A 19,447-nucleotide genomic window follows, 5' to 3' on the forward strand; every position below is an offset into this window, starting at 1 on the left:
AGAGTGCATGTCTTAAAGGGGTGTTTGAGTGATGGCCTAGGATTATGTGTGTGAGCACCTCACTTAACTTGTCCTCAGCAGAGTCATGTGCATTGTCTTGCCAAAAAACCCTTCTTCCCCCACCGCCCTCGCCCCCGTCCCCAACCCGGACAACTTAAGAGCAAATTGCCAGCTAATGGATCGACTGCCTGCACTTGTCAGTTCTCTTTGGACAAGCAAAGCAACCGCACACACACGCACGTGGTTTCACTCACACATTTGGTAATTTATTTGTGGAAAAAGAGAAGAAAAATGAGAGAGAATGGCAGAGAAATGAAACGAGGATCATGTGCGCCTTGACTGAAACCTTGACAATCTTTTTAAAAGTAATGAAACACTTTCTCAGCATGCGCATGAGGTTTTCTATTTGAAATTTGTCTTCCTTTTTTTTTTTTTTTTTGCGCTCTATGTATCCATTTGGGTTTTGGCACAGTCGAGGACATGAGGAGGAAGTGGAGATAGATGGATCAGCCAAAGGATACGTGGCCAACTGTCGTGTGATTGGTTGAACAAAGGAGCAGAGCATTTCTGTGACTGGTTGAACAGAGAACTTGACGTTGGGATTTTGGCATTAAATAAAAGCTGGGAAATGTAATTATTCTAAATGCAGTCAACGGTTTTGTTGGAGTGGAAGTTGGGCAGATTTCTCTATAAACTTGGTGGGATATTGACACAAAGCGTGGCACTGCAGATGTGTAAAGAATGACATTCATGCCATCACAGTAACTTGCAAACTTTTTTTTTTTAAAAACGTGAATTCTAATATCTTTATCTTTAGATTTAAATAACATAAAATGTAAAGATATGAAATGTCCTCAAACAGTGAAATTCCCTTAGATATAAAAGCCATATACTTAGCATGCCGCATGTATAAAAAATTGACTTATGATATACACTAAACTAAATTTTCACCAGAGCTGGTCTATATGTTTGTATATTTTTCTGCTCAATGTTTACGAAACTGGAGCGTCTCGAGTTCTCGAGTCATAAAGTTCTGTGTTTGTCTGTGAGCAGTAAAGGGGGGAAAATCATACTTCTCCTACTTCTAGTTCAATGCACAGGACATGTAGATTATGTGAAGTGACAGAATTGGGGGGGGGGGTTTCCTCGAAGGGTACGAGTGTTTTCTCTTTCTATTCATTTCTTGATCTCTCTTCCAGTGTTTCTCTCCTCTCCTTGTTCAATCTCGACAGCGGTTTATAAAAAAAAGATTTTTAGAAACTTCTTTATGAGACAAGTCTCTGTTCTGTTAGAAGACAACTTTATGTTATTCCACCGAAGAGGCGAAACTAATAGTTCCATGTTTTTTACAGGGCACTGTTCCAGTTGTGTCTTGGGTGTTTAATTAAGTGTAGTTTCCCTTTAGTAGTGGAATGTGTGTCTGCTTTTTGTCGGCCCGTTCCTCTGTGCCTTTTACAGTCCACCCACATGGTTTGTCTCAGCGTTTATGATTTTTCTTATACCGGAGTTGTGAGGTTCCTAAATCACTTAAGCACACGGGGCCGAGCAGTCCACATTTAAACAATAAAAGGCTGTTATGCTAAGGGCCCTCAGATCTCCTACCACTTCATAAATACATGCGTATAAAAGGCAGAAAAATACATCTTCCCTGACCAGAGAGAGAGAGAGGGAGAGTGAGCGTCTGAGAGCACACCTGCTAATTGGAGCCAGCTTGATGTGAAGTACGGCTGTCTGCTCCGTCTTCTCCCAATTTCTTTTTCATTCTTCCTCGGGGTTTTTTTTTTTTTTTTTTTTTTTTTAACTCTGATTGTTCTTGACTTTCCAACTTTTTAAAAAATCGTTTCCCCTCTTTTCCCTCCTTAACCTCCTGCTGTCCTTCACCTTTTGCTCCATGTCCTTTCTCCTCTTCCTTGTTTGTCCTTCTACTTTTCTCTCCCTCCTTACCGATGGGGACGGCGACATCCAAAACAACTCTGATTCAGCGTAGCTAATTGTTCCGAGCCGTGATGGATTTGGAAAGAGGGGGAGAAAAAAGTGGGTTTCAATTGTGTGAGTGGCTGTGAGCGAGTTGGCGAGTTAGCACCTAGTCTGAGCGTGACCTCTACTTGACCTTGTGTCAAAGCGAGTGGCTGGGCCAGCCCCAGCTCCAGCTGCTAATGGGTGTCATGTCAAGCTGCGGCTGCAAGGAGGTCAAAGGTTGCGAGTGCACACCAGACGGCCAAGTTTAGGATTGCGACGTAGAGGCTGAGTGACACTGCGCATATGTGACAGTGAAGACTGTGGGTAATCAACACACAAGCACCCAGCAGCACATGCACATACATGGGCATAGAAGCATGCGTGCACACACATGGAAACTGTATCTTGCTGCAGAAAGTCATCTTTTCTCTCATCGTTGGCTGGCCGTTTAGGTTCATATAGATCTGAGGGATCTTTGAAGGCCTTTGAACTCTGCTAAATGACTTGACCTTGTGGCTTGTGGCTGTAGCCGTGTGTGTGTGTATGGGAGATAGTGAGTGGGTGGCCTGCATGGGGTCTCATTTCTGTTTCACAGCGTAGCAGGGCATTGCAGACGTTTGTGTTGACGACTGCCAAATTAAAAGCAAACTGAAGATTATGACAAATCTAAACTTTGCTTTTATGAAGCAGAGCGGAATGAAGAAAAAACATTTCTGTGAATCTTTCATGCTCCGTCTTTGCTGTGTTAATTGTGCTCACAATCAGCTACTTTGCAGCGATTCCTTGTGTGCTAGTGTGTGTGTATGTATATTTATGTTTCTGTGTGGGTGTGCACAGTGGATGACTGAATCCGTCTGAGTGTGTGCGTCTGTGCGTGTACTGTGAACCGAGGGAACAGATATTGTGGCTGCTTGGAAGGAGGAAGCAGCTTGGGAAATGATTTCAACAGCTCTCATAATTAGAGGAATATCATAAATTAAACTTGTGTCTGCCGTTGCGTTTGAAGAGCACTCAAAAGTAATAAATTCTGGATGGTTAACATATTTGCATTCCATTCAGCAGGCAGCGTCGGGCAGGAACAGCTGTTTTCCACGTCTTTTGGCAGCAGGAAATGCACATTGCTCACTCAAGGTGCTTTTAGACACATTGAAATTGTATAAAAAAAAAAAGAAAAGTGACTTTTAACTTGAACATGAAGCTGCTGCTGTGTGCTCTGTCACTGGAAATAACTCGGCGGGGAACAGTGCATTAATGAAGTTCTTCAAATATGGATCGTCTCGCTTTCAATAGGCCTGTTTCTTTTTCAATCTGTCTATTGCTCGGAAAAGTCGACTAGCGAGCTTTTTTCTTCTGTGTGTGTGTGTGTGGCTGTAGAGTACTTAAATCCAGTGCTTTACCGTTAACTTAATAGGTTAAATTTTTCCCATTTTCTAGTCAAATACATTTCCCAGGCAATGCAATAATATTCTGTTTTTATTGTAATAGTTGAGGTTTTCAAAAATCGGTCTTTCTGTGGTGTTTAAAAATGACTTACAAGTTATTACAATAAGTTTTATCTTTTTTATTTATGCTGTTTTTATGTCAGTTTAGGTCAGACATAGTTTGGATATTGGTGTCAGGTCCTGCTTTTTTATTGTTTCTGGATCATGCTGTCTGAATAAATAAGGATTTTTAAGTTTATGTGCCCCCCTCCTCCTTCAAGCAGGTCCCAGTTAATAATGAATAGCCTATCGTTTCTGTTTCATCTGATATGCCACAAATCATTTTTAAAGTCATATCATAAATATCATCATTAACATCTGCTCAGCTGCCCCTTCGGAGTGCATTGTTGATGTTTAAATTTCTGCGTAAAACAAGACAAACTCATTTTAATGATGATATAAAAAGCTAATAAAAGCTAATCATTTTGTTGCATCTTTAGGAAGATGACAAAGTGTTCAAATGTCACTTATTTTTAGCTTAAAATAGAAGATGCTTTATTACACAAAGTTCCAGAAAAACCACTAATCTTTAAATAAGGCTGGCCTGGATGCTAGTTTAGAAGTGTGGCAGGATTTCATTCCCCTGACACATTTCTAGCAAGCCTTCGGTGATGGGAATAAGCAAATTAAAAGTTACAATGATCAATCATTTTCCCTCGTGCCCTCTTAAATACAGTATCTTGCAAGAAAACAGAGATGGTCATTTTTATACTGCATGTCTATCTCTTAATGCATCGCTGGTCAAACAGGGGAAACAGTGTCTTCTGAAATGTGATATAGTTAAAGTTATACTGCCATTAATCACTGCTTTGCTGCACTGGGGTAATGGACAGGTGCGACACTCGTGGTGTTACCGAGGAGACGAGATGTTGTGTTGGTGTTTTCTTCTACAGGGGGGGGAAAAAAAACAAAACAAAACACCACGGACGCAAACTTTTTGTATTCCCAGCAGAGGATGGAGGTTGGGAAGAAAGGAGAGGAAACTGTGTGAATGTCCATCGCGTCTGCTCAAACAGGTGCCAGATAAGGTTAAACGAACAGTGCGGATGATTGGTCTTTTTCTGTGTTTGTGTGGGGGGTTCATGTGCTGCTCGTCCGTACACTGCGAACCGTGAATAATGATTCGACTCGGGTCAGATTCCATTGGAGGCGTTCACCTGTATCTGACACTAGTGGTATCGCGTAGCTGCCATTAATGTCCAATTTTCAGTGAAAACAGAAATAGAATACAGATAAAGGTAAAACACCATCCAGCTTCACACCCGACCACATAATTACCCCAATGGGCTGTGGTGAGGGATCATATCCTGGCGCGCGCTGGGGGGTCAGCGGCGATAAGCTTCAGCCCAGCTCCCAACATGGAGCATAATTACTCTATTGATAATTCACCAGGAAAATGGTCCCAGCCAATTGCAGAGCTTCGATTTAATGGATTGGACGATGAAACGAGGAAGGAATGGAGGAAAGGAGGCTGCAAGGGGGGAGTGTGTGTGCGTGTGTGTGTGTGTGTGTGTGTGTGCGTGCGTGCGTGCGCGTGTGTGGAGGGAGGAGGTCTGCACATGGGGGCAACCAGCAAGGGCCTTTTATTAGAAATGAAAATATGTTTAGGTCATAGGGGGACCCATTTTCCCTGGAGATAATAAGGCCAATAAAATGTAAAGCAGGGGAAGGGCTTGGAATGGGGTCCAACTGTGGCTGTTTATCTGTGTGTGTCCTGCATTAGCCCATTTATCCCCAGCCTTAAATTAGCTAATCATTCTCCAAGGGGAAGGACTTGGTCAGGAAATTGACATTTAGCAGCATAGGCTCACTCTATTAACTACAGTAAATTTAATTTGCTGCACACCCCAGAAGTGGGCTGTTTTCTTTGCCATCAGAGGGAGGAAGGGAATGGGAGACAGAGACAGAGAAATAGAGGGAGAGGGAAAGAGGGAAGTTCTGTTTATTGCATCTACTGCTTCTGACCACAATTTGCTTGGCTGTAAATATAGGACTTGGACTTGGAACACTGCGGCTCTGTTGTATTTCCCCTCATGTACTGCTGATTAAAAACATACGCATGCATTGTCAACACATATATTCACTCATTCCAAGGTCAGTCAGGGCCATGATGGATTATCTCTCTTGGAGACTCCATACCCCCCAAAAAGTGCAAGATTTTTCTTTTTTCTTTACAAGTGATTCCCTGACTGGCTGAATCATAGTTCCAGTAAAGGCTATATTTAACAAGCCAATCACCATGCCTGGAACTGAAGACTGCTCTCACCTTTACCTATGAATAGGATGTATCATAACAATTATTTTTGATAATCACCCCAGGTTACTGCTTTAGTTTCTGATCTGCAGATGCGATGAGAATGGCTTGGCAGGAAAATTATACCACACAGGGGCTGTTGTAGCTGACTGCAGTGCATGAGTTACATGTTATGTAGTTATGCAGCTGACTCTGAGATTAAAGGTGTCACCTTGGGGATTTTTTCACCATTCTCTACATTTTTTTTATCTAAAAAAACAAATACAAGCAGAATAATCAATATGTTAATAGTTTTTCCAACAGGAGTGTTTGGTTGGACTTTTGAGGGATGTGGAATTTATTTCTAACATTTAGGATTTCAGTGTCAGTTTAAAAAGAGAGAGAGAGAGAGAAAGTGTAGACATAGAGCACAGAAACAGAGCAGGGATTCTCCGGTGATCAGGATCGCCCCGGCCTAATTGATTGCAACAGTTGTCAGAGTGTTGTCTGTTAGGATGGTGACAGGTGTCTGAAGAAAATGATTAGTTTTCTGTCGGGAGAGAGACAGCTCTGGATGTCCCAAACTGCAAACTAATAAAGGGGGGAAAGCAATAAAGCTCATGGACAGCAGGTTTGACTGTTTTTATAGACAAATCAATAAAATGATAGATGATGGAAAATAACGGCATCTCAGCTGCCGATTTCTACTGGGGTTTCAAATCATGTTCTTTCCCCTCTGCACACACACAAACGCACACAGTTGTAACACATTTCTGTTTTGATAGGAACATGCAGCGACACATCAATAAGTTTATATTTCAGTATTACTTGTCTTTATGCATCGAAGTCTTTGGGATATAAATTACACTTTGAATTTTCCCTTTCCTGTATGTTCAAAGTAAGTGTGTTTATGTTCGTGTGTCATGGCTAACAAAGTAAATCTCCCACTGCAAATCTTTTTGAGACCAGAGGGCCAGTGTCAGGATCAATACCAATGATAGGTCTTCCTCTGAGCCAGCCTCTAATTGGCTCAATTTCTAAAATGTCAGTGTGGTTTTTCTGTGAGCGTGTGTGTGTGTGTTTATAGTGTGTGGGCTTGTATATAACTAATATTACTGTGGACCAGTGAACGATGAATCTATCAGCTCCTGTGAAATTTGATCTCAGAGTTTCATTTTGTGTTTTAGCAGATGCAAGCCTCAAAGTGTTGCTATGCAGGAATTTCACCAGTGTTTCAAAGCCTGGTAGCTCGGATGGAACTAAATCGATCCTCTACCGAACGTACCGATAAGCAACGGAGTTTTGTTTTATATATGTAGAAAAGTACAACTATTAATTTAGCTAATATAGTTTGGCTTTGTTACACGTATAAAAACAGCTGAAATATATTAAAGCTGTAAAGAAGTTTTATAATAAATTGCCAAACAAATGTAATGACTTAAAACTGTTTTAATTGTGAACCCTGTATCCACTTGTGTCCACTGCTGTATGTGAATGACGTTAACTGGGAATCGGCGCTCTGTCGCTTATATAGCCTAGAAGTATTGACATGGATGCTTCAGCATTATATTGCAACATAAAGTCGCAATTTGCTAAAACTTGAACTGTGTTGGGTGTCATTTCCCATAGTTGTTTTCAGTTTGCTTTGAATTTCAGTTCTGAAAACTGCATATTCTCTCTCACATTGTCAGGTCTTTATCTTGCAGTATAAACAGCCTTGAGGGGATTGTTGTTGTGATTTGGCGCTATAAAAGTAAAACTGAATCTACTATTGTACCTATTTCTATTTCATATTCCTCTTGCCACATTTTTCTGGTGTGAAACAGTTTCAGCCACATTTGATTAGGCATTTAGTGATTAAAAGGCATTCTGGGAAATATAGACACTTACAAGGCAGAACGCGAGTAGCTAAAACAATAAAGGTGCTTTCCCTTTCGTATTACTGTGCCAGAAATGAAAAGAAATGTCAGAGGTTTATTTGCTTTAACTTTTCCTTATCTCTGCTTTAGGTCTCATTCTCGCCACCGGCGGTCTCGAAGTAGGAGCGGCAGTCGCAGCCGGCGAGGTACCCACAGCCGCAAAAGGAGCCGTAGCCACAGCAGGGACCGGAGCCGGCGCAAGGGCCGTGACCGGGAGAGGGAAAAAGACAAGGAGAGAGGACGGGACCGAGACAAGGACAAAGAGAAGGACAAGAGTAAAGATAAGGCAGAGAAAAAGGGGTAAGTAGGATATTATCCCTTATATGTGAGGTGACAGCACAGGTAGACACAAAGATACCTTAATGAGTCTTAGGTACTGTCGACTCTACTGGACCACAGGAGAGCAGAAAATGCTGATTGGTGTAATACGGACATAAATGCGGAGCTCGGTCTCAGCTCCTCCATCCGTCCATCCATCACTCGATCCTTCCATCCATCAATCCATCATTCCCTTTCTTTCTCCATTTCTCCTTCTCATCAAGCACAAGGCAGCACGGGCTATGTAATGCGATATAGTTCCCTCTTGTAAGAGGAAAATCTCACAGTGATATAAAAATAGATGGTAGTTAGGAGTGTTGCACAGGTTCGGTTTTTACTGAATGCGTTGGTCACCAGATGATTTCTGATGTCTTTAACTGCACTTTTCACCCTCTGGACCCGGCAGCAATAAGTCTAGAAACATAACAGGATTATATGCACCTCCAAATGTCTTTGTTGTCTCTGCCAGGAAAAAAAAAACAATAAAAAAGAGTGTCTTATTATTAAAGTTAGGAAAGTTAGCAAAGGACATCTACACTTGCAAGTTTATGTCTACTAAAGACTCTAATACAGACGAGGAACAGGTTCAGAGTGTTAGCAGTTGTACACTCCACTACAGGTATAACTACCTTAGAGGCTTCTCTTTGCGTCTGCCAATATATCCCTCCCCCATCGCGTCATTCTCTAATGTGATTGGGGGCCACTGTAATACAACTGGTACTCTGTTGTTGCTTGTCACATTGAATGGCACAGATGTGTGTATTAAACTGCGGATCCCAAGAGTGATACAGAGCAGCTGTTGTGCTACACATCAGCTTACCAGACTTTAGAAACTCAGGGACAGGCTGAATTTACTTCACAGTCGACAAAACCTTAAGCCGATTAATTGATTAATTCATCGACTGAAAATTTCATGGCAAATGTAGCCTTAATGCTGATAATAAACAAGTATATTCAGCTTAAGAAAACAATCATGGGCACTTTTCAATTTCGGATAAATGATTAGTTGAGGATCTCATTGGCAGATTAGCAGATGCATTTGTCAGTTACTTTCAAAACTCTTGTTTTAAGGATTGCTTATATTATGCTTAAACTTAACACATAAAGTTTTCTGGGAGGAAACACTTTGAGGGAGTATTTTCTAGGCTTTTCATTGGTTTTTCCTTACAGAAACATGCAGTAATAGCCGTACGACAGTTTCTGATTTTATGACTGTTTGATCTGACTAAAATCTCCATTCCTCAGATGTGTTCTTGATGCAACTGTGCACTCAGATGAGGAAACTTATCACTGTAGCAGTGGCTGTGAGAGACCAGAAATGCTGTATGGTATATCTAAGAACTTTTCTATCTTTTTTTTGTTAAGTAACGCACTTGAACAACTGTGGCTGGAAATCACGTGTACTGAATCTCATTAACTGAGTTAAATGCCAAGAAAAGGAGGAAATGTATATCTTTGCTAGCACAACAGATTTTATGTATTTAGGAAGTATTATATATTGACATCATTGAGGAAAACACAAGCACGATCACTAATATTGTTAAACACTTATGTGTTATTCAAGATGTTTATTTAGAATTAAAGATCATAGGGTCGTATTTGTTGATAATAACAATTTTTGAAGGATTTCTATGTATTCAGCACTTGTTTTTTCATCACTTTTGTTGGTCGTCAGTGAAAAGCTTGGGTGTTAAGACTTCTCTGTATGGCCAGAGACTGGATATTTGCTTTTAAAGGAAAAGTGCTCCCATTTATTTGCCGCCATTACATATTGCCTTTCTTAGATCAGTATCAGGAAAACAAATAAAGCTAACAGTGAAATGTAAGGCCAGTAGACTATATCCATTTTCTTATTAAGGCTTCAATATCCTTTAGCATCGATAGGAATCTCTTCTTTTATCTCTGACCCTGCTTTAGCTTGTCTGTGTGCATATTTGTGTTAAGTCTGTGCGTGTGCGTGTGTGTGCATTTCCACCTGTGGCAGTGTTGATTTATTTCAAAACTGCCTAAGCCTGTGGAGGTTTAAAGATTGAATAATTTCGACATATGGCGCTGACCCACTAACTGACGTGACATATCGAATCAGCACCCACTTCAGTAGGTGCAACTGTGAAATCTGTTGCAATGCACCGCTGTGCTAAATCCTACCTTTACAAAGCTTCTACATTTTACATGTATGTGGTTTTTAAAGATGTTTTTTTAACGATATCAGGGTGTTGATAGAGTTTTTTGCCCTTTTACAAATAAAATATAAACATCTTTTCTTTCCAAGTTGTTAATTCTTTTGTTTTTTTTGTGGGGGTGGGGAGTTTTAACTTCAGATTTAACACTAAAGACATTATTCTCCAAGACATGTGATATTACTTTACAATAGACTATTGCAATTGTTAATTTAAAAAAAAAAATTAGATATAAAAGCATCAAGACAGAACAAGGATGTTCAAAGACACTGACGTAGAGTGAGGTATACAAAATACTTTGTACAATAAGTTACTTGGTAATATTCATTCGCCAAGTGTCCAGTACACACTGGACAGTTCATATCAAGTTACGTTTTAATTCTGGATATAAACTCTCAGTAACTGTCCCATTGCTCCTTGACCACATCGTTTTTACAATTAAGCCTCCCTAAAATCTTCTCACAGACACCAACGCCTGAGAATTAGTCTGGCACAAGTTACTAAACCAACTATAAATACTCCCATTACATACTTATTCAGCTGTTGTAAGGCATCTCTGTCTCCTAGGAGACATGATCTTGGTGACCTGGGCAAATTACACTTCAATTATTGGCCTATATAATCCAAAACATCTCTCCAAAAAGGAAAAACACTGGAACATTTCCATAATCCAAGCACATTAGTGCCTCTTTCAGTCTTGCATTTCCAGCATAAAGAGTTGGCATTTCATTTTAAAATTGATAAATAGTGTTTGAGATGATTTTAGGAAGATATGTTTTCAGCTTAATTTTGACTTTTGATAGTACAACATCACAGGTTGGATAGCTGTCAGTATGGCTGCCATTTATGCCTGCAGATGCTGATATGATCTTATAACTGTCCAAAATCTGCTTGATGCTCACAGGAGTTTAGCTGCCTAGCATGTCCTCTTTCAGCAGAAGTAAGGCAGAAGCAACAAGATGCTTCAGGAATATGTAAAACATTTTTTTCCCTTTTTACTGTATCTAATTTGAGAAGCTACTTCCTCTTCCTTTTCCATTTCCATTCTTCTTCTTTTTTTAATGGCAATGGGGGTAGGGTCTATGCAAGCCCCTGATCCTCACCACTTGAACACAAACACCTGCGCACTCCCACATACTATTACACTCCAGCCTCATTTACATCCAGGTTTTCTTGCTGGGTGATAGGAGAGGAGTGCGGCGGTGGTATGCTGATGGCGGGGCGGGGTGGAGAAGCGGCTCAGGAGCTTTATAGTGTCTGTCAGGATGAAAGAGGGGCCCCTCAGTGCGGCACCCTGACACCGACTCTGTGTGTGCGCACATGTGTTTGGTGTTGTTGTCATTAAACATTTAAGACTCCTCTAGTATGACAGCAGGCAACTTGGTGCTCCAGCGGCATGTTTTCATGCAAAATTTATTGAAAAAGACGAGCTGTTGTTAAGAGATCTTGTTGCTTTTCACCAGTGGCAAAGGGTAAGTGGGTGATTGTAGGGTTGTGTGTGTACTTGTGTACTTCTATGCAAGTGTGTGTGTGTGCGTGTGTGTGTTTACACAGGATTATGTACAAGGTTAGTAGGTCAACTTTGCTCTGGATAAGCATCTGGGTTAGTACTTGCAGAGAGGGTGTTAGTTTCCTTTAATTTAACCACCACTTACATTGTTTACCTTTTCTTTTCATTGACACTTTTCTCAATAAGATTGCATGCTTGTGTCCTGCATGCTGTTTTTATTCAGCATTAAGCTGAATGCAGTGGTGATTTTTAACATGTGCCCAGTGCCCTTTGATGAGCACTTCTCTTTCATGATTTATGATGACAATAATTGAGAAACTATCCTTTTCATGGATGAGAAAAAAAAAAAAACTCAAACGGTTTAACACAGTTTCATAAAGACATCATGACCTGTTTATTCTCTAGATTAAATTTCAGCAAGCTGTGAGGTTTTTTTTTCCTTTTTAAAATTACCTGAATTACTTCATAAATTTTCCACGAGTAATGAAATATGCCAGGGGCAAAGTTCAAGAAGATCAGATTACATCCAGAGTGTATTTGCTGTCCTCAAAACAATTGTTAGAGTGCATCACCTAAATGAATACACATGCTAAACCTTCAAACCCCTGCACAGCTCTACGGTTACTGTGCAAAAGTCTTGAGTCACCCCACATTTCTTTATATGTCGCTAGGAAATAGATGCAGTGACTCATTGAAATGTGTGCTACCTTGCATGAAAATACAGCATAGAGGCAAAAACTGCTAAATTGTGCCAAATGTTTTGGCAATAGCTCTTTGGGAATCAGATTGCTGGTGCAAAAATAACAAAACATTTGTCAAACTGTCGTATCTCTTACTGTTTTTGTAGATTCTACTATAGAGATGAGAAGAAAGGCTTTTTCTGACAGGCTATTTTTTTCTATTATTTTTTCCTATTTTCTTTTCGTTATGTGTAGACCCAACACTGGTTCATCTCGTGAGTTAGGTACCTTTTTTATTTTTGAATGAGTCATAGATCGGCGTTAAGTATCTTAACAGACAAACAATAAAAAAAAGGACTGGACTGAAAATGAGTGAAAAACTAAAAGACTTTCAGAAAATCTATTGCCCAACAAGAGAGTCTGGCTCCATGGAAACAAAATATAAAGAAACAAACGGTGGCTCAAGACTTTTGCACGGTACTGTAATTCATCAACTACAATGCTGATCTGGAGCAGGATTTATTTTTAGGTGAATCTAAACTCATGCAAGTCTTTCTTTGAAAAAATACCACTAAATTAAGGCCGTCTGAACACCCCTGGCAGGCGATAGAATTACTGCCGAATGACAATTTTCTGAATATATATAAATTAGCTTTGCAGCGCACCAGATACTTTCTCATAATACCTTGTGCACAGGTCAAGATTAATTTTATTTGTCAGAGTTTTATCGTATTCCCTGAAACAAAGTACAAGAGGTAAACAGTGTCTCATGTTAACAAGTGCACATCTGCCCCCAGGCTGGTACTTGACAGAAGTAAGAGCGTATTTCACCTGATGTTCCGACCCAATTCACACCCCTGATTAACGAGCAGACACTGAGAATTTACGCTAACAGATGGCTGTTTCTTCACAGAAAGTGACAGGTTTTAAGCATTTTACATTTTTATTTATTTATTTATTTTTAATCTACAACTAAATTTTATAGTAAGAAGTAAGTGTTTGTTAGTAAGTACGGGTTTGGCATCATTAAACGCTGTAGTGGTTCAGGCTTTGATCAGGCTTGAAGGGATTTTGTTAGGTCGTGGATGGAGAACAGTCTCCAGTTTTTCTGCATTTCATTATATTGTTAATGCATGCATACGCCATACACACAGGTGTGCACACTCTCACTTTTCCCCCTTTTTCTCTTCATCTCAAGCAACCTTCTTGGAATTCAATGCCTTCAACAATTTTTTTTTTACTTCTTTAGGAGAAGCTTTTGCTTTGGGTGGTGCTGACCTCTTTTCTCTGTAACAGATCATAGAGGTACTGCAAGCTTCACATGCTTCACATGCTCATTCTGAGAGGTCTGTCCAATTAGGCTGAACTCCTTGCCTATGCCGGGTCACGGGAACACATTGGTTCATCGTACTCAATTTAATGTAATTTGAGTAAGAAATGGGCACAGGCTGGGCAACCGAGGCACAGAGAGCAGCGTGGAGACCTCATGGCAGCAGAGAGCCATCTTTTCCCTGTGCATGTAAAAGGAGTTTGTCTAATGAGCTTAGGGTTAAAGAAATGAAAAGACATCCTACCTTTCATTAAAGCCTTTTTTTGAAGTCCTTTTCTATGAAAGAATCATTTAGAGGTTTTTGTCTGCTAGAGAGGAACAGCAGTTCAACAGAATAGGACAGCGTAGTTCACATTGGTAGAGTTTCTTTTTAAAAAAAATAAACCATTAATATAAAACATATTTTCTTGACATTTTTATACAACAAGCCGTCCTCACCAACCCACCCATTGCTGTTTTCTTTCTGTGAATGTGATTGTTTAGTAATTCCTCTCATTAGTCTGTTTTCCCTGCTGACAAACTAAACAGAACCCAACCTCACCACAGGGGTCCCAGCAGGACCTGCAGGCCTGAGTTTGGCTAGCTTTGCTCCATTGCTCAGCCTTAACCTCTGGAAGCCAGGATGCTGTGAGGCAGAGAGAGAAAATAAAACAAGACCCTAGACACCGGCACACACACATTTTCACTTACTACTGTTGATTTTCTCTCCCCTCTTGTCTTACTCTGAGGAAATGATTGTCTGCTTCTTTGCTTCTGTTGAACATCTATCAGCTCATTAGTGTTGGTAATACACAGAGAAAGTAAGTGTGTTTGTGTGTGTGTTTGTGGGTGTGTAGCCCCTGCCTGCGGCATCCTCTCAGCCTGGTGGGAATGTGTGTATGGGTGGTGTGGATGGGACCACTAGCTGCTGCTTCTGTGTGTGTGTGTGTGTGTGTGTGTGTGTGTGTGTGTGTGTGTGTGTGTGTGTGTTTGTTGTATTTGCATTTCACTGCACTCTTGCAGGACTCTAGGCTGTGTCTGGCTCTGGGAGCGGGTCCGGGGAGGTAAGAGAGACTTCAAACACCGTCCTCGGAAGGTTAGGATACACTCACATTGACTTAAATCAATGAACTGTAAGTGTGTGTTTTATTTGTGTGTGCGTCAAGGGGGGTAGCCTAGTGGCCAGGAGCAAGATGAGACGTGGGTGAAGCTGAAGAGGAGTAGGTGTGCGTGTGTGTAGTCTGGGTGGGGGCTGGGTGGCTGAAATAGGAGTGATGCCTACATGCAAAGGGTGGACAGCGAGCATGTGCACACAGACACACACTCAGGTCCCAGTAGATAAATGCACACACAGTTTGGTTCAGCTGTAGCATTTCTTGGCCTATGGCTGCATGTAGTCGTTATTTCTTTTTTTAATACAAATAATGAGCAGATTAGATTAAAAAACAAACAAATAAAACAAAGTAGTAGTCTTTAATAATAGACTTACTTTACATCTAGATAACCCTTTTAGATACAAAAGCAGGTCATCTAACTAGACTCCACACCCCTTCTCCAAAACCCGGTTTAAGGCCAAAAGAAGTGAACAGTATAACGACTTATAAATAGCTTTGTCAAAAGGGTATTATCATAGGAATCCTCCACAGGGATCTATGCAACTTGTAGCTCCAGAAAATGTATTTGGTCTTTGCCCGTCTGGGGCGATTAATGGTTTGTAAGTGCCACGTATGATGCAGACAGGAGACACAGACAGTGCATTCATTCTGTGGGCGTGACCCATTTCTGAAATTTATGTCACTTGGACTGGTTATGCAAATGTGAAACACATAATTAGTGCTTTTTGGGGATGGTTGGATGGTCTGGGAAGATTTCTTTGGTTCCCGTTGTCTCTGGAAATATTTTTCTGCTTAAAAAAAATCATAGAAAAAGGTCAACTTTCACTCCTTCACATTTCTTTGCCTATGTCAGTATTTTACTGAAATAGTGGATGGGTATGGGTACAGTCAGATTGATATTTCCTCCTGAAATTTGAGGTTTTTACAGCTTTGGGATGTTAAACAGCAGTCCCAGGCTATGAGAGATTAGCCTGATTTCAGGGTACCGCCCTGAAACTGAACTGAAAACAAAACTAAAAGTCAATAATGGTGATAATTCTTACTATTATAGTGTTTAATATATGATATGATGTATTGTTAGTTATTAACGTTATTATAAATAAGTAATCAGAATCTCTTAAGACTGAAATGAATAAGAGGGCTTTCTTGCTGTGTTTGGCTGAGAATGACCTCCCTGTTTCCTGTGTAAACTGGTGTGTGGGTGTGCATGTGTGTTTGCATAGACAGAGAGGGCGAGAGAGAAAAATCTGGCCACTTTTAATCACAGGAGAAGACACCCTGAGTGAGCGATAGAGAGCTGTGACAATCCACTTACTGCGCTCTGTAATCTGTTTAACCATTTAGTGAGTTGTTAAGGGAGTATGCAAACACTCACATTGGGGGGAAAAAGAAAAAAAAGCACACTAAACACCCTGCAGGCTGTAGCGGCGCACAGGACAACTTGGTAGCAATTCAGTGCCGTTACACATCTAGGGAAGAGTGTGTGTGTTCATTTGTTTGTGAGTGTGTTGATGTCTTTGAGACCTACTGTAGGCACTGAGAGAAGCCAGGCCTGGAGCGTGATGACAGAGACCAGACCTGGCCAAATAGAAGATCCCCCAATCCAATTACCCTGTTCCTCTCTTTTATTTTCTCCTCTTCTCTCCTTGCCTCTCCTCTCCTCATTTTATGGCCTTTTTCTTAGCAGGAGCTAGTGATGGCAGTCCTGGCTGCTGTTTAAGTGGCTGGCTGCTCTGCTTTATGGATCAGGAGAGGATGCGGGCAGGATTATAAGCAGCAGGTTATGAGCAGCAAACACGACGGGCCAGCTCCGATTTTAGGAGGGTTTATGTTGCGCTTGTCGACGAAATACGTTTTTCTGCACTCTCTCTCCCTTTCTGGAAAAGCTGGGTTAGTTTGGTTTGGAGGATGCAGAGTGGTGTTGAAGGCAAGGAGGGGAGCTAAACGAGAAGGCGGTTATGCAGAATGATGTGTAAAAGAGACGCACTGTTAATGTTTAATTTTCTCCAGGCTCCGGTGCTTATTCATCTGCACCAGGGGCAAGGAAAGGTGTTGACTGAAGTCTTTATGAGGAAGGCTGAGAGTGAGAAAACGTTATAGAAAGTGATGTTCCTTTTAGTTGAATTGGCAAAGTAACATGAAGAAGAACAGCAGACGATGGTTTTCAGTTAGCTGAGGAGTACCTCTCACCGTGCATTTGACCTCTGCTGACCTGAGACAAAAATACTGCTCTGCAGGTCTTCCCTGGTGGCATTGATCATTGCAAGAATACCTCCTTCAGACTGAGTAAACAGCTTTCCAGGCATTGAGTTTAAGTACCATGACTCAGTTGTAGAAGTAAGGAAGTAAATCTTGCCTGAGAGGGGTGTATAACAATCATCCTCAGCGGAGGTTTGAAATCGACAGCCATGCTCAGAGTGTTTTTTTTCTTTTGCGCAGAAACGAGCTGAAACAAAAGAGTTGTGATCGTAGTCGCCGATCACGCAAGTGGGTGTGTGCTTATTTGTGTCGCTGATGGAGTTGGCGGCCCCGCACGGCTTATGCTGAACATTTAGTAGCCGCAGGAAACTTACGAAGCCTCCCTCCTCTTCTTCCTCCTTCCCTCCTACCCATTTAGTCTGCCTCTTTTTCAACAGAAGTTTAGATCTCTGGGCCGATGTTTAATTCATTTGTACTAATGTCTTGCTCACTCCGGCTCTCCTTCATCCTCGTGTGCTCTGTCTTACTCTCTCGCCAGCGTAGTCCCTGTGGTTCTCTAATAGAGTTATTCCACCTTGCATCTCACTCATTCTCCCTAACACACACACATCGCTCACTCTACTTCTGTCCACTTTTTGCCAGTAGCGTATATGCATTCTTCATTTTTGTATGATATATCGGCTCTTCTTGCAGTTTAGATGCGTGAGTAATACTGTGGAATTAATGGCAGGCTGTTATATGAGTTACTAGTCTTTTCTCAGATCCGATGCTGTATGTTTCTCATTGCTTACTGCCTTACTGTAACTGCCTCTTCTCTTCTTTTTCGCTCTCTCTTCTCTTTTTTTGTGCGCCTCTAATTCTCTGTTTCTGCCTCTTTCTATGCCCAGTTCTGACGACACGGAAAGTATGTACAGTGTGTATAAATATCGCGGGCACTGCTGTCTAATCAACAGAGTGAAATAATTCACTTCTTTTCTTCCACGTACACACTCACTGATGGAGGCCAACTGAAATCTGTCAGTGCCGAGCTGTATGTGGAAAATGTTTTTAGGGGAAAATGGTGGAGTATTTCACAAAAATGAAACAGAGTAGCAAATCATCTCGTTAAATTTTCAAACACATATTAATCAGAATGAAAAATGCCACTGGAGCTAATGTTATGGCACGCACATTTTGGCAGGTATACATATGCCATAATTGCTGTATGTTGAGTGTGCATTAGAGAGGAGAAGTTTATTTGTGGTCATACTGTATGTTGAAATCTCTCATGTATAGAAAGCATGTTACCGCACACTGAGCAAGATTCTGAGATTCTTGCGGTGGCTTCGCTTTTAGAAACATGAAGATGTTTTTCTACAAAACTGTTTGTGTTTTGCTAAAGACTTTGACAAAAATGATACCCAAAGTGAAAATCCCAAAAAGTGATCACAAACGTGTAACATTAGATTTTAATCTGGACTTTTTAAGACCTAAACAAAATATGCCAACACACACACATACGACACAGTTTGGTCTCTACCAATAAAGCGTTTAGAGTAGAATGGAGTAGATTCAGGTCTTCAGAGTAAGGTTAAACACTTTCTTTGCAATCTTTGTGTGCACGTTAGCCTTTGCTGTGTTCGTTTGTCTTCTTGCATTACTCGAAGACTTGGGTTAACTTTTCTTTCTTTATTTCTTTCTTTCTTTTTTTTTTCTTTTTACCACTTTTCCTTGAAGTCTGCAGAAAAACAGACACACACATGCATGCACGTACACACGAGCGCTCCTGACATTTCTCCCTGTAGGCTAAACTGCAGAGTGCTTGGGGCCATGTTGTTTTGTCTTCTGACAGACAGAACGAGAGAGAGAAAAAAAAGACAGTTACCCTGGCCGGTGCTTACGCCAGCTTGACACCACAGACACTGAAGGGGGGGGGGGGGGGGGGGTTGAACGAAGAGAAGTGAAAAAGGCACAGTAGAAAACGGTGTGTAGATGATATGAATAACAATGTACGCGGTGTGTCTCCCTGGACCCTGATAACCTGCAGACCAGAGCCCGGTGCCTGTGACAGGCTGGCCTTTGTGGCCACTTTATCCCGCCTGTACACTTGTAAGGTAGAGCCGGGATAATCACACCTAATCTAATTAGGCTAAAGAGGGCCATGACTGAGGCTGGCTACGAGCAGACTGGGCACTCTTTCTCTCTCACACACACACTCACACACTCCCTCACTCACAGATACACACACACACATCAACAAACACAGCTCAGCAGTGAAATCCTGTTTGGATCAGAAAAATAAGGTTGTCATATTGATTATGTAGATGAGGGACTAACGGGGGCTAACTGCCTCTCGGCCAGCCGGTTACAGCTGACAAAGGCTAAAGGGAGGGATGCAGAGAGAGGAAAGAAAAGATTAGAACAGGTTTAGCTCTGTTTTCCCTCTGCCACTTTACATGTACCACTGTTTGGTTCAGTGCAACCTACTGCTCCTGCTGCCACTAAACTTGAGACTGAAAGTAGGTATAAAATAGGGAGACTCTTTAAATGCACGCACCCTAAAAT

The 19,447-nt window shown here is 41.2% G+C and overlaps 1 protein-coding gene across 2 annotated transcripts in view; it reads left to right on the plus strand.

Moving 5' to 3' along the window:
• The window catches only part of rsrc1 (arginine/serine-rich coiled-coil 1), a 120,137-nt gene that overhangs the window by 13,258 nt on the left and 87,432 nt on the right, over positions 1 to 19,447 (plus strand). For both annotated transcript variants that reach the window (XM_082502807.1, XM_082502808.1), the window contains exon 4: positions 7,683 to 7,892. In XM_082502807.1, the coding sequence (XP_082358933.1) occupies positions 7,683 to 7,892 (210 nt within the window). The remainder of the gene's footprint in view (positions 1 to 7,682; positions 7,893 to 19,447) is intronic.

This window comes from Aulonocara stuartgranti (genome assembly GCF_965226115.1).
Source record: "Aulonocara stuartgranti genome assembly, chromosome: 14".
Lineage (NCBI taxonomy): Eukaryota > Metazoa > Chordata > Actinopteri > Cichliformes > Cichlidae > Aulonocara > Aulonocara stuartgranti.